A 15,374-nucleotide genomic window follows, 5' to 3' on the forward strand; every position below is an offset into this window, starting at 1 on the left:
CACTGAGAAGGTGCAGAAAAGTATACAATTTCAACTTCATGAAAACAAATGTTGGGAATGATATATGACTGTATCTGTCTGTGTTCCGTGTCTGTATCTAATCACATGAGAACATCCATCCATGAGGTTATCCTTATATGCTATAACATGGATATGAGATTATGTTTTTGTTTTTTATTTGTATGTTTGCAAACATTTAAAATCTGATGTTTAAAAGTTTCAACACGCATATTCTGCAGCAGGCTCCCTTCTTCTTCCTTTTGCTGTTGTTTCAGTCGCTCAGTCGTGTCTGACTCTTTGCGACCCGCTGGACTGTAGCTCACCAGGCTCCTCTGCCCATGGGATTCTCCAGGCAAGAATACCGGAGTGGGTTGCCACTTTCTTCTCCAGGGGACCTTCCCAGGCCAGGAACTGAACCCACGGCTCCTGCATTGGCAGGCGGTTTCTTTACACTGAGCCACCTGGGAAGCCTCTTCTTCTTTTGGTGTCTACAATTGCTTCTAGGACCCACACCCTCCCAGCTGCACATCCGTCTCTGGAAGGCGCTGCTCCTCTCCATCTGCCTAAACTCTTAAACTTCGGGGATGCCGGGACTCAGATCAGGGTCTCTTTTCTTTGCCCTTCCCACCCTCCACCCACTCCTTTGAGGATTCCATCCAGGCTCCACTTGTCACTTGCACGACGACTCCCAGTCTTGTGCTTTTGGCCTGCACTCATCTCTGGAACTCCACACTCCAGTGCCTGCTCAGCTGCCTTCCTGGCCTGTCCAGTAATACCAAGTAGGCACTATGAAGTGAAAGTCGCTCAGTCGTGTCTGACTCTTTGCGACCCCATGGACTACGCAGCTCATGGAATTCTCCAGGCCAGAATACTGGAGTGGGTAGCCTTTCCCTTCTCCAGGGGATCTTCCCAACCCAGGGACTGAACTTAGGTCTCCCACATTGCAGGAAGATTTTTTACCAGTTGAACCACCAGGGAAGCCCAAGAATACTGGAGTGGGTAGCCTATCCCTTCTCCAGCGGATCTTCCCAACCCAGGAATTGAACCGGGGTCTCCTGCACTGCAGGTGGATTCTTTACCAACTGAGCCATCAGGGAAGCCCAAGTAGGCACCGTGAACATGACCAAACCTGCTCCTCCTGCAGTTTCCTTCTAGGACATGACACCTTTCATCCTGCCAGGGCCTGGACCGGTTACCTCACAGAGGTGGGGAGAGTGCGGTCAGCACCAAGCCTGGGCCCGGCAGACAGGAAGTTAGGCAAAGGCCCAAGGTGCAGGGCTGGCTTGGGAACGCGCCTCCCTGGAGTGAGGGAGAGGCTGCGTGTGCTTGTGAACACCTTCAGATGTTTGGCATTTGTCATCGGCAATGGTTCTAGAATCTACGGGACAGCAAGAAACTAGAAGGAAACAACATGTTTGGAAGTCAACAGAGCATTTTATTCCACAGGAAGAGAAAGAACGACTTGACATGAACAGATTTTAGAGTCGCAACAGATTGGTGGCTGTGAGGGTGCTCACACAGCGGTGACCCAGAACTTTATTTTGGGGATTTTATAAGCAGCTGCTATGCTATTTTGAGGCACAGATGAGGCTTACAAACAAAGTGGCCCAGGAGTCGTCCGAACTCTGAGCTGCATCCTCACCACCAGGCGGGTGAGGCGCTCAAACTGATGAGAGGCCGTGTTTCCATTTCTGGGTTGGCAGTGAGCGGGCCCGGGTGCAGGAAGCACTGACTGGTCAACCTTTCTGGTGGGCGAACAAAAGCAGCTCTGATCAGGCAGCGATGTAGCTGGATGTGCTGGGTTAGGGCATCAAGGGGAGTTTGCTTTCTGCTGGTCTGGTTTCTCCTGATTCAATTTATTTTTCTTCCTGGGAGTGGAATTGGGTACTTGAGGCAGCAAGAAAATCGGTAGAAAATTATTGCAACAAAGTCTCAGCCATCTCTGGCTAAACACTGATTTTAAAGGAAATGGGGGCCTTTAGCAGCCATAGCCAGGGCCTGCTTCCTCTAAAGCTTTGGATGTTTTCCAGGCAAACCAGGAAACTCTCCAGAGCCCCTGAAACCTTACCCCACGCCTGGCATGAGGGCTGAGAGGGCAGAGGGAGTTTGAGAAGCTAAGTTGGCACCCACCAACCCCAACCTCACCCCGTTTGGTCTTCGGATCCCATTTTAACATCTGCCTCTTCTAAGGCACAATGTCAGAGGAGGTTGTGCAATTAGGAGCTGAGCCACTGTTTCAAGGGTTGATGAGATCAGAAAGCGGCCGGGAGGAGGGCATCTGAGCACCCTCTTGGAGTCTCTGGGAAGCACCGTTCCACAGCGCAGCCCTCAACCAACTTCCCATGGGCAGAGGATGCTGGGTGCCACTGGGCCCCAAGGCAAATTTCCTTTATAATCCTAACACCAAGCTCCTCAATCCAACAGAACTTCCAAGTGACTTCACTCCAGAAAGTGACAGAAGGCTCACTGATGCAAATAATCAATCCTCTGAGAGTCTCATTCTTAGGAGATCATCATCTCAGGCAGTGGGTGACTGGTGACAAAAACCACAAGCCACACTTGTGGGGTGCAGGGCACGAGGCTGTTGAAGAGGATGAGAAACCTGCAGGAGGCAGCACCTGGTGCCACAATGGCCGCCTGGCAAAACCAACCAACCGAACAACCAAAAACGCACCTCCTTCAAGAGCCAGGTTTCAACCCTGCTGGCCACGAAGACAGAGTTCAGTGAAGACCACATATAAATCCTGGTGCTCAAGACGAGCCTTGAAGACACTGCTTTGCCAAAGCACTAAGCACTGGATGAAAGCTCCCTTCCTGTTTTTTTGCACACACACACACACACACACACACACACACACACCCTAAGTGGGGGGAAGAAAGACAGATTAGCTTCATTTGTGTCTTGGAAGGATCTGGGTCATGAGTTATAAACCCCAAAACCTTCCACACATCCACTGATCCCCTTGGTCTTTTTAGATGTCAGCTACGTTAGACATGGTTGTACAGACTGAGTAGATTTATTAAAATAAAAATTTAAAAAATCACAAGTCTAGTCATTCATTCCAGAGTGAAGCCTACCCTTCCCCAACTTGGTTATTCCATACAGAAAAGAGAAAACCCTGCAAACAAGACCCAGGAAGAAGAGGGAACTCACTTCAAGGCCTTGCCACTGTTTGGAATTTAAAACCAAGGGCAAGAGTTATTTTGGCCAAATCTTGGCCTCAAACTTACAAAAACAGCTTTTTAATACTCAAGATTTCATTCCCTTTTTGGACTCTCTCCTTCTCATCTCAGTGTTACTGTCACCAGGTCCCCAGGACTGCAGAGCTGAGAGTCTGCCTGCGGCTTTATTAGGAAGAAGAGAGTCCTAGGTCCTTCTCCTCGGACTGCTGCTCAGGAGGGAAGACATTCTTACTGTGGGTTTTGCTAAGTTTCTGGACTTTTGATTTGTCCACCCAGTTCTGCAGGGCTTTTTCCCCTTCTAAATTACCAGAGTCTACCAATGTTTCAGACTGGCCTCTATGATAATAACCCAAGAAAAACTTGCAATGCTGGTGTGTGTGCACGTGTGCTAACAGAACACACCGCAAACTTTGGCAAGACCAGTCAGGAGAGAGCCAGAGATTTAGGCAGATAAAAAATAATCTGTGACACTCTAAGAACCATCTTTAAACTGGAGAAGAAATCAATAAAAGATGCATCTGAGTCACTCCCCTAGGCCTTGTTGAGGGCCAGCTCTAGGTCTGGACACTTTGGTTCGCTGCTGCTGCCTGGATGCATGCAGGTGTCAAAGGTGTTACTCGACGTACCCGTCACCTCACCTCAGCCCACCCGACTGTGAATACCCTCGTTTCCCAGACTAAGACATAACATTCTGCAACTTGCAAGAATCCCTCTTCATGGATAGTACCCTGAATTAGACATGTAGAATTAGTGCAATAGAAGATCCAATATAATTTTATATTACTTTACAGTTAACAATCCTTTACACACATCATAGTCCCTGTTCAGAAACACTTCTATATATTTACAAACACACAGTTGTATATTTATCAATATATACATGTTAACAAAATACAGGGCAATCTAAAAATTAGATTGATCTTGGTACGCTTTTTTTTTCAAACGTTATTCAACCGATGTCTTTTACAAATTACCTCCCCATAATCTAAAGCAATTCCTTGCCCCACAAATGAATACAGTTCCATCTGCACCCCCTCATCAGTATTCACTTCCCCTCTTGATATCATCCCCCAAACCTTATTCTGGTTTCCTCAAATTGAAGCCAAGCCCATGGGCCTCTCTCCTCCTGATTGGTGGGGGGTCTGTCTTTGGGAATGTCCCTCCAGCAGCTGGGGTTTCTCAGGAGTCCAGCTCCAACTGTTCTTGGTTTTCACTGAGTCTTAACATCAGCTGCTGTTCATAGTAAAGGCTCTTTGCATAGTTTATTTCTTGTGATAACTTGATAGCGAGGACCTCTGATTTCACGTGGACCTGACGAAGAGGACAGAATGAGTAACTCGCCCCCACAGTGGGGAACCAAACAGACGTACAGGACACGAGCCACTGAAATCCACCCAGGCAGCAGCTCCCAGCCTGACTGTGGATCTCAACAGCGTGCGTGTAGTTCCAAGAAACAGATCCCCAGGGCCCTACTCCTAGTTTATGCCGACTTGAGGTCTGGGGTGGACCCCGGGGTGCCTGTGCAGTCGACCCACAATCCCCCGACCTTCAGGACTCCCTGTAACTGAGAAACCACTGTGCTCCGAGGTGTGAGGATCAGCTGAGGTGAGAGCAAGTGAGAACAAAGACTTGGGACTCAAATCTAAAGTCTGCTGATGAGGTACCATTTCACACCAGTCAGAATGGCTGTGATCCAAAAGTCTACAAGCAATAAATGCTGGAGAGGGTGTGGAGAAAAGGGAACCCTCTTACACTGTTGGTGGGAATGCAAACTAGTACAGCCACTATGGAGAACAGTGTGGAGATTCCTTAAAAAACTGGAAATAGAACTGCCCTATGATCCAGCAATCCCACTGCCGGGCATACACACTGAGGAAACCAGAAGGGAAAGAGACACGTGTACCCCAATGTTCATCGCAGCACTGTTTATAATAGCCAGGACATGGAAGCAACCTAGATGTCCATCAGCAGATGAATGGATAAGAAAGCTGTGGTACATATACACAATGGAGTATTACTCAGCCATTAAAAAGAATACATTTGAATCAGTTCTAATGAGGTGGATGAAACTGGAGCCTATTATACAGAGTGAAGTAAGCCAGAAGGAAAAACATCAATACAGTATACTAACGCATATATATGGAATTTAGAAAGATGCTAACAATAACCCTGTGTACAAGACAGCAAAAGAGACACTGATGTATAGAACAGTCTTATGGACTCTGTGGGAGAGGGAGAGGGTGGGAAGATTTGGGAGAATGGCATTGAAACATGTAAAATATCATGTATGAAACGAGATGCCAGTCCAGGTTCGATGCACGATACTTGGGGCTGGATTCTTGGGGCTGGTGCACTGGGACGACCCAGAGGGATGGTGTGGGGAGGGAGGAGGGAGGAGGGTTCAGGATGGGGAGCACGTGTATACCTGTGGTGGATTCATTTTGATATTTGGCAAAACTAATACAATTATGTAAAGTTTAAAAATAAAATAAAGAAGAAAAAAAAAATAAAGTCTGCTGATGTTCAAAGCACACAAACGCCTTGAGGCCTTTCTTATGGAGCAAGCTTGCTTGCCTTGAAAGGGTGAAAGGGCAGCTGGGCAAGGCTCCCCACCTCCAAAAGGAACTTGTGGAAATACTCAGGCTTTTGGGTGTTAACTCAGTTAATCTACCAGCCCTAACCTAAGCCAATGACCCCAGGGGAGCCCACACAAGCCAAACCAAACCCAAGCGCATTCCTGGGCAGGGAGAAGGTCAAGGGAGAGAGGCCCAATCAGGCTGGTTGCGGTTTCTGATCACAGAAAGACTGAGATAAGCAGGGCCATTTTGAATGGTATGTCATTCTCGAATGCAGGCTTGAAAATCCTAGCATTCCAGGTGAAAGATGAGCAGAGCTAACACCTGGGGTTCCTGAAAAGATTCCAAGTGAGAACATGGCTGGAGATGGGGTCCCCTCACATGGGCTTCTGCCGAGCTCTGAGCAGAAGCAGTGACCTGGTCCAGGCCACCAGCTCTGGTGACTTGCAGGCACGTGGCTTTGAACCCCAGCTCCTTCTGGTGTTGGCCAGATAACCCTGAGGAAGCCACCTGTCCTAACTAAGCCTCCTTACCAGTCAAGTGGGGGAAATAACAGTACAACATTAAATAATCTTTAAGTATTCAGAATCCAGCCTGGCACATAGTAAGCCCTTACTGAATGTTGGTTATTAATAGGAATGGCATTATTTAATAAAGTCCTGCCATAACAGTATCTTGTAGCCTTTGGAGGCAAAGTGTAAATTTTGTCTATAAATATTTATTGAGCTTTACCCTGAGCAGGGACCTATGCTACATATTGCTTCTTGGTGCACGAAAAAAGTTAGCTTCCAATTATTCTAGAGGGAAAGTTAGAAGAAGCCAGCATGTGCTCTAACATCTTAGATCCGATGCACTGAAGAGGCCCATTTTAGGAATAAAACAGCCGCATGCATTGTATCAGCTGGTCCTCACAGCTGCTCAGAGGCAGGAATCCTACCTACACCGTAAGGAGGGGAAACCAGGGCTCAAGTGTTGAGCAACCTGCCTAGGGTCAGCAGCAGTGAAGCTGAGAGGGCAGCACCACCGCATCTACCACACTGAGCACCTTCTGTCTGCGGGACTAAGAAGCAGGACCCCTGGGGATTCACAGCAGCCAGGCCTAAGCCTCAGGTGCTGCAAACGCCTTTCCACTGAGAAGCATCAGCAGGGCAGTGGCGGGCCTGGGAGACGGGTCAGGTGTGCACTCACCATAGGCTTCTGGTGAGAAGGGCCCGGGATGGACACGCCGCTGCTCGTGTTTACAGCCTTCTTGGTGACCTGCACGTACACTTTCCCGTGGTCTTTGGAGACGAGGCAGTGGTAGAGATCGTCATATTTGACCTCCAGGAAAATGGCCTCTCGGTCAACGTAGTCCCCGCTTCTCAGGAAGTAGACAGCCTTGGAGGAGATGAGCACGCAGTAGCTGTCGATGTTCTCCACTGCGATGAAGCTGTGGAGGGAGAGGGGGAGTGAGGAGGGCACGCAGGACTTCAGGGCTGCTCCTCGAGGCAGGGCTGAGGCTCCGTGTGGGCCCTGGTCTCTGGGGACAGACCTTACAGCCAGGCTCCCTTGCTCAATGCCCCGTGGGTGGGTGGCTCACCCACTCTGAGCCCCCGTCTCCTTGTCTGTCAGTTAGGAATAAAAGTGGCATTGGCCTCTCAGGGCTGCTGCGAGGCCGGCATGCATAGCAAAGGGCCCTTACACAGGGGGCTCGATGAACAGGACCAACTGTATCAATGAGAGAAAACAGTTTTATGGCCTTATCATAGGACGAAGCTTAGAGAAAACCATAACAGTGCTTTGTTGGGCAAAAGAGAGGAAGAAAACACAATGCTTTGAAAGGTCTGTTGATGAAATAGCAGCTGAGAAGCTTTGCTGTGAAGGCAGGGTAGGGGAGGGGCGGGGTGATGGAAGTGGAAGTGGGGAGCAGCATTAAATGGGTCAGCAAACTGGACGCCTGAGAGGATGCCATGCCCTCTCTATCTGCACATCTATGTCTGCTGCTTTTCTGTCATGGTTTTAATAGGAGGTGGCCTGGTCTCAGCCTAACACCTTGAGGGACAGGGGGCTGACTGGTGAGACCATCGCCATGTTCTCAGAACTTCATGAGTTGTTAGGAAGTGTGCTTTCTCAGGGAAACCTATAATCCTGATTTTCATAACTCTCAGCCATCAATTCTAGAGGCTTCGAGGCCACTCAGGAAAAAAATAAAAGAAACCTCCTTCCCTGGAGCCGCGGATTTAAAGTGGGAATTTATGCGCGTCAAAGCTCTCAGCTGGGCTACAATGAAGAGCAGTGACCCTTGGAAACGGCTGTGACAGCCCTCCCAGGCCTGGCTGCCTCCTCCGCCTCTTGTGACAGCCTTCCACAATGGAGCGGCCACTTTGGGGAACAGGGAAAGACGGCAGGAATACTAAGAGCTGACGGCAGGAATACTAAGAGCTGACGAGAGGCTGGCTGTCAGGCCCTGGCCCCCTGGGATCCGATGTCCTGAGAGGAATTGCCACATCGCAGTTGCTCGGAGCCACAGCTCCCCTGGAACGGCTTGGGGACTGGGTCCCAGGATGGCTTTGTTCTGGGGTCAGCAGTCGCCAAACTCTGATGGGACAGAGCAGGCCTGCCCATAGCTGGACAGGCTGGTTCCCTCTCCATCCCAAGTTGGCTCCAGGCGCCCGCTCGCCTCTGGGCTCAGAGAGCCCCCGACTCTGAACACACCTCATCCCTTATCCCTTCCACCTCCTCCTCAAGCCTGAGGATTCACGAGTTCCAACTTCTCTCTGAAGCTTCCCCAGAAACACTCAATCCCACTCCCACTTTTGAATGCTTCCTTGCTTACCTTCAAGAGCACTGCTAAGCACTGGTTTGTTCTCATTGTGTGTCCTGGATAAGTATGCAGCTCTCTGGCTAAGCTGATGTATTCTTAAAGTCCACCCCCCTCCCACGTCTCCCTGAGCACCCACCACTGAGTTGGCCACCCCCTTAGCACTCAGTAAAATTCTGCCTGGTTCCAGCTGCCATTTTAATTGTAGCCTCACATGACAAAAAATTGGGGTTTATTGTTCTATTCTGACTGGTTGGCAATGCCAAGAATGTAGACTTGTAAAGTCTCAATGCCAAAAGGAGAAATACCCAGCAGCTTTTGGTGTTCAGGCCACTCAGCAGAGAATTTCCCACATCCCAGGCTCGGATGGTGTCCAGGGGGCAACAGCACTACTTAAAGAGGCCGAGTGAAGTCTCAGATGGCTGGTCCAGTGGAAGACAGGGTGAGAGAAAGAGACAGACAGAGATGATAAAAGCCTCCTGACACAGAAGGGAAGGACTGGGGGCTGGCTGGAACTTGCCAGAAAACTAGCTTAAAAACTGAAAATGGCCCAGGGCTTCTGAGCATGGGTGGGCTGGGCACGTGGCGACTGAGGCTGGAACAGGTTCTAAGGGGAGCTCCCCAGAGCCAGCCACCACGATTAGGGCGAGGGCAGGATGGGCATTAAAAATCCAGTTGAGGACTGTTCTCTTTCATCTGGTCCAGCACAGGAGGCAGAACTTCTGTCCCATCGTCCACGTCTCCCCTCTCCTGTTTGGTACCTGCTGACGCTGACATTTATGCACAGCCTCTAAGAGGGCTGAGGTCTCTCCATCGGGGCAGCTGTTCTGATACCCCTCACCTGGGTGGTTGACATTATTAGAGCCCTCTCCATAGTGGGCCTCTTTAAAACAGATTTCCTTCTAAGAGGCCACAGATAGTGCAAGTCCTCTGTCCAGCCAGCACAACTTCTGGGTGGAAGGGAGGAGGAAGGGTGGCTCTGAGCTGGGATGCTTGACTCAGAGCCATCCCACATGGTGGAGGGGACACATGCTGAGTGGGCAGGGAGACCCCCTGGGTGAGGCAGCTCTGGCAGGGCCAGCTGCTGTCTTTGTGTCTCAGTTTCTTCATCTGAGAGAGATGATGCTACCCACCAGCTTCCATCACAAAGTCAGTAAACTCACAGCCAAAATTCAATGTCAAAAGAATTCATGTCCATTATAGAAATGTGAGGGGAGGGGAACGGTTTGTAAATCCGCACATATCTCTCTTCTGTGAGCCCAGGAGCCCATTCATACCCCACAGCTAATACAGACAGTAAGTTCTGGACATTTACATGACATGTTCTAGTCTTTTCAAACCAAAAGCAGATTGGAGCCAAGGGTATAACTGAGAGGAGGGGAGAGGGAGACAGTGGGGACTCAGCCAGAGTGCCAGGGTCACAGCCCTCGGTCTGAGCAAGAACCTGGACACCGACTTAGCCAATAGCCGTCTCTCCCTCCATTTTCTTCTCAACGCTTCCCTGGAACTTTCACAACCAAGAACTAACACTTTGGGTTTCATCATAATAGCATATATTACACACACATACACACGAAGTCTAGAAACCACAACAAAGAATAATTAAAACTGAGCTCCAGATTATGGGCCCCCTCCTGTAAGGGAGACCAACCCCAAATCTGTCATGGAGAGAGAGGAACCAAAACTCGAGGGGACAAGAGAAGCTGAACCCATGAGCGCTCCCAGCACTTCTCGTCTCATTCACCACCTCTGTCACTTCGTTGTCACAGCGTGGCATCCCCCTCCCTGCCTGGCTGTCCCCTGCAGAAGGCCTGAGCTCCTTTCCTTTGTGTCACTCGAGAGGCAAAGGCCTCACACAAGCCAAGTCCAAACACACCCACACTCCCCTCGCTTCACGTAGGCTGCTCTTGGCCCATGAATGGGTGACTATTACAAACCATTGTAGGATGACGTGGGAAGAAAAGCCATGAGGCCTCAGGTGGACCCTGAGTGTGTCCTTCTACCCTCTGACCTGTTATTAACTCAGAAGGAGGGAGGGTGAAAAACTGTGGCCAGAGATACACAGCCTCTGGGTAAGTCGTACCCTTCAAATATGGAGAACCAGAAAGACATCTGGTGTTCTGTGGACACTAGGGACGATTCTATAAAAAAAAAAGAAAATCAGGATTTTTAGACTTTGGTTAAAAGTTTCACTTATAACTCTCCTTTAAGGGAAGAAAGAGGATGTTTTGACCTTGGGACCAACTTCAGAAAGTTTCTTCTCAGAGAAAGGAAGGCTGTGACACGTGGTTTACACCTCTCCAAGATGACGGGTTCTAATAGTGGGCGAGCCCGGCAAGGTTCAACACTGCAGAAGCAGCTCCGCTATGAAGAACAGCGTCCCAAACCACAAACACCAAAGTTGCTGTCAACAACAGCTTCAGCCCTCTCACTATGTGGCAGGTAGTAATGTCATTTCCAAGTACGGTGGCCAGTGTGCCATTGGGACCGGCCAATCCTCAGTGACAGATGGCTCTGCCTGTCACCAGCCACAAGGCTTGGCTCAGAGCTGCCTGCTGTCATGTGTAGAGTGAGGATCACCATACCTCCTCTCAGGGGCCACCGTGATGACTAGAACCAATCTACATGCCCAACTAGGGTGGCTGTTGTTATTTCTTTCTTCTGTTGACAACAACGCCAGGTTATCCTGATCCTGTGGAGAAGGTCTCCTTGCGAGTCTACAAGTCCTCACTTCGGCAGGTTGGAGAAATGTTATGTCCCTCTAAGAGGCCGAGGGGAAAGAGGTTCATGACCAACTGATTTGCTCCTTAGGGGGAGAGAAATTTGCCAGTTGATTCAATTACCTTTTTCAACCGATTTTCTTTCTTTTTTTTCCCACTCTCTTGGGGTTTTGTTTTTGTTTTATCAACTTTTTTAATATTTATATATCTGTTTATTCCACACTTTACAGGCATTTCACAGTCAGAAGAGTTGGGAGCTGTCTTATTCCAGGAGTGTCAATGATTATTGACAGATAATTTCCTGGTTTAGAAAATGCAAGCAATGAACTCTATCCCACTCCTCAAAATGTCTGATCTTTTTATTTTTGTTTTGAGATTGCATATATTACTTTATGGTTTTTATTTATAATTATATGCTGTTAAATTAAATTATACTGTTTATTAGAATAAACAATATAACCTGTGCTCAGATAAAAGTGTTCTAACTTCTATTTCTATATGCAGTTTCTTAAGAAGAGTATATATATCAAATATCACAGTATGCATACAAAGGGGGCAAGAAAGGAGAATTTTATTCTTGATTTTTTCTGTACTCTTTGAATTTGCTAATAACTGTGCACATGAGTTTATTTCATCAGAAAGAGAAAGGACTAATCTGGCCAGTGGGTTTATAGGCTATTTTTGTTTTCCTTTTTATACTTTCTTGAATTAAAAAAAAAAGAGGAGGAGTAGACAAACAGATAGAATTGAGTGCATAACCCAAAGGGACAAGGAAGCAGCCTGACTCAGCTGAGATCAAGTGACACAGGGTGAGTCTCCAAGGTGCTGCTTAGATTCAAGGGGCCTCCTGTGCGTGATTTTCAAGTTTCCCCCAAAGACAAACACCACCTTCAAGGTCACATACAGGAACCCTGTCATGTGGAGCCACTTTCCAGGTCTAGCTGCCCCTTGAGGATGCTTAATTGTTGCTGTTAATTCCTTACTTCTCCTCTTCTCTGTAAATAAACCTGTGTATTTGTCTAAAGGATAAGGACTGTCTTTGTTAGCAGTGTCACAATACTAAAAAATAAAGAATAATTTTGAATAATTAAAAATGTCAAACATCTAGAAAGGCTCCTAATTTCTAATTAGAACAGGAGCTTTTAACGTTTATGGAACACACATGTTGTGTTGTGTTGTGCTCAAACATGTCCAGCTCTTTGCGACCCCATGGACTGCAGCCTGCCAGGCTCCTCTGTCCATGCATGGGTTTTTCCAGGCAAGAATAATTGGAGTGGGTTGCCATTTCCTTCTCCAGGGGATGTTCCCGACCCAGGGATGGAACCTATGTCTCCAGCATTGGCAGGAGGATTCTTTACCTATGCGCAACCTACTGACACTCAAATAATTAATTTTGAATAGTTAAAAATTTCAAACATCTAGAAAGGCTCCTAATCAGAACAGGCGTTCTTAACATTTTTGGATCATGGACCCTCCTTTCCCCCTGTTGGCACTGTGGGGAGGCCCACAATTCCTTTCTAAGGATAATGTTGATTTTAAACGCATAAAATGCTTAGGATTACAAAGGAAATCAAATATATTTAAGTACATCTATCAAACTATTAAAACCGAGATAGAGAACTTAAATATTCTTTCTTTAAAGCACTGAATAATATCTTAAAAAAAACCCTCACAAATATTATTTCCTAAAACTACATTAAAAAAATACAATCAAGTTGTCAAATAAACCCAAGAAAACAGTGTGTGATGACAACTACTTAGTTTTTGGAAAAGGTGAAGAACTACCCTAGTGCTTACATTGCTAGTATGGAATCTGGTCTGTGATGGTGTATTGGAAATAAAATAGGTACTTTTTTCTTTTTCTTTTAATGAAAATGAGGTGTCTGGCTACATACTAGACACCAGTTACAGAGAAAAATTAATGTAATCTGATAGGACAAATTTGCCTTTACCATCATTTTAACCCAGAATCTGATTTCAGAACCAAAATTAAGAAAGATGGAAAGTGATGGCAATTTTGCAACATATCAGAGTTAATACTGGATTCATTAGAAACTCAAGCCTTTACAGTGAACCAGACCTTAAATCATATGTCAGCAACTATCCTTTTAATACTAATTAATTGATTAAAATAAAAAATTAAATGCAACTTGATCTGGGAGAACAAAGTTGAAGTAACCACAGCATTGTGGACTCTGTGGGGTTTTCATGGCATCGGGAAGTAATTACACAATATTTTCCAGAAGTGAAACAGTGAGTCTAACTGGAAAAAAATGTGGAAACATTTAGTTAGAACAGTAGAGCAAGGTATTAAAGATCCTTTTAAGGGGTTAACTCTGGAGGAAAATATGCAAATAATTAGGTCTTTAAGCATGTTTTTAATTAGGATTCTAGGATAAAAGTCAGAGGTATATTATGGCGCTCCTGTGCTTTTCTTGAAAACCCCTTTTTTTGCAAAGTGATGCCTCCAACATGAAGACCCAGCCTGACCACTGAGGACACTTCAGAGAAATATGTGCCAGGTTTCCCGATGACTCCTGCCTTGTACACTGCGGAAGACTATGGTCACATGGCTCCTCCAGTGTACATGGGCAAGATTTAACACAAGCTGGGGTAGCAACACATGGTTTTCATCTTAAGAGTCAGAAGTCATTCATGCCAACATCTTCTCTGAGTTCTTATGAATTCCAAGAGTTTCATGAAATCTGTTTTACTGACTTCATTTTGATTCCGGCTTCCAGTTTTCCATGGCTCTGTGCTCAATGCTTGTATTTCACTGGGAGCAATCCTATGTTAGCCATGCTACACAATTTCTCCTTATGTTTCTGGCATATATCATTGTATTGAAAATGAATTTCATGAGGACCAGATACGGTTTGACTTGAGGAAGGGTGAGTGAAAGTGAAAGTTGCTCAGTCAACTCATGTCTGACTCTTTGCGACCCCATGGACTATAAAGTCCATGGAATTTTCTAGACAAGAATACTGGAGTGGGTAGACTTTCCCTTCTCCAGAGGATCTTCCCAATCCAGGGATCGAACCCAGGTCTCCTACATTGCAGGTGGATTCTTTGCCAGCTGAGCCACAAGGGAAGCCCAGAACAACTGGAATGGGTAGCCTATCCCTTCTCCAGTGGATCTTCCTGACCTAGGAATTGAACCAGGGTCTCCTGCATTGCAGGTAGATTCTTTACCAACTGAGCTATCAGGGAAGCCTGAGGAAGGGTGAGCAGGAGAGAAAATTAAAAGCACAATGTACAATAACCATCCAACTCTCATGCATTCAGCAAATATCTGTTGAGTCCCTAATAAGTGCCATCTACTGTTCCACATACTGAGGATTCTTCAGTGAATGGATCAGACAGAAACTGAGGCCCTCATGGGGCCACCATGCTAGTAGACTCTGTACCATGTCTCACTAGACTTGAGGAATGACTCTCTGAGCCTCCAATCCAAAGGTGAAAAGTTCCATCAGTAAAGTGTATAAAGGGCAGTGACGGCACCAGATACTCACCCAAGGAGGGCAGGAATATAAAGTCCTTTCTGGAGTGAAACGCAGGGGATTTTGGCTATTGGCACGATGGCCAGAGCTAAGGCTAGACTAAAAGAGTAGACAGACATATGCTATGGACAGAATTATGTCCCCACCAAGTTCCCATGTTGACGACCTCACCCCAGTGTGACTGTATGGAGCATGGGAGGAAATGAAGGTTAAATGAGGTCATAAGGCCCAGTAATTCCACTGCTGGGCATACACCCCAAGGAAACCAGAATTGAAAGAGACACATGTACCCCAACGTTCATAGTAGCACTATTTACAATAGCCAGGATACGGAAGCAACCTAGATGTTCATCAGCAGATGAATGGATAAGGAAGTTATGGCACATACACACAATGGAATATTACTCATTTATAAAAAGGAACACATTTGAGTCAGTTCTAATGAGGCAGATAAAAATGGAGCTTATTATACAGTGAAGTAAGTAAAAAAGAGAAAGACAAATACTATAAATTAATGCATATGCATGGAATTTAGAAAGATGGTAATGATGATTCTACATGCAAGGCAGCAAGGAGACACAGATGTAAAGAACAG

The 15,374-nt window shown here is 46.7% G+C and overlaps 1 protein-coding gene and 1 non-coding gene across 10 annotated transcripts in view; both read right to left on the bottom strand.

Annotated features, from left to right (window-relative positions):
* Positions 1-1,414: 1,414 nt before the first annotated feature.
* VPS13D (vacuolar protein sorting 13 homolog D) overlaps positions 1,415-15,374 on the bottom strand; it is a 273,475-nt gene continuing 259,515 nt past the window's right edge. For all 9 annotated transcript variants that reach the window (XM_024976417.2, XM_024976416.2, XM_024976415.2 and 6 more), the window contains 2 exon segments: positions 6,948-7,188; positions 1,415-4,494 (listed from right to left, as the gene is read on the bottom strand). In XM_024976417.2, coding sequence (XP_024832185.1) covers positions 4,363-4,494; positions 6,948-7,188 — 373 coding nt within the window. In that variant the 3' untranslated portion in view covers positions 1,415-4,362.
* Positions 6,659-6,802, bottom strand: LOC112441907 (small nucleolar RNA ACA59). Its single transcript, XR_003029869.1, has one exon. It is a non-coding gene; the product is annotated as a small nucleolar RNA ACA59 (small nucleolar RNA).

Source organism: Bos taurus, chromosome 16 (assembly GCF_002263795.3).
Source record: "Bos taurus isolate L1 Dominette 01449 registration number 42190680 breed Hereford chromosome 16, ARS-UCD2.0, whole genome shotgun sequence".
NCBI lineage: Eukaryota > Metazoa > Chordata > Mammalia > Artiodactyla > Bovidae > Bos > Bos taurus.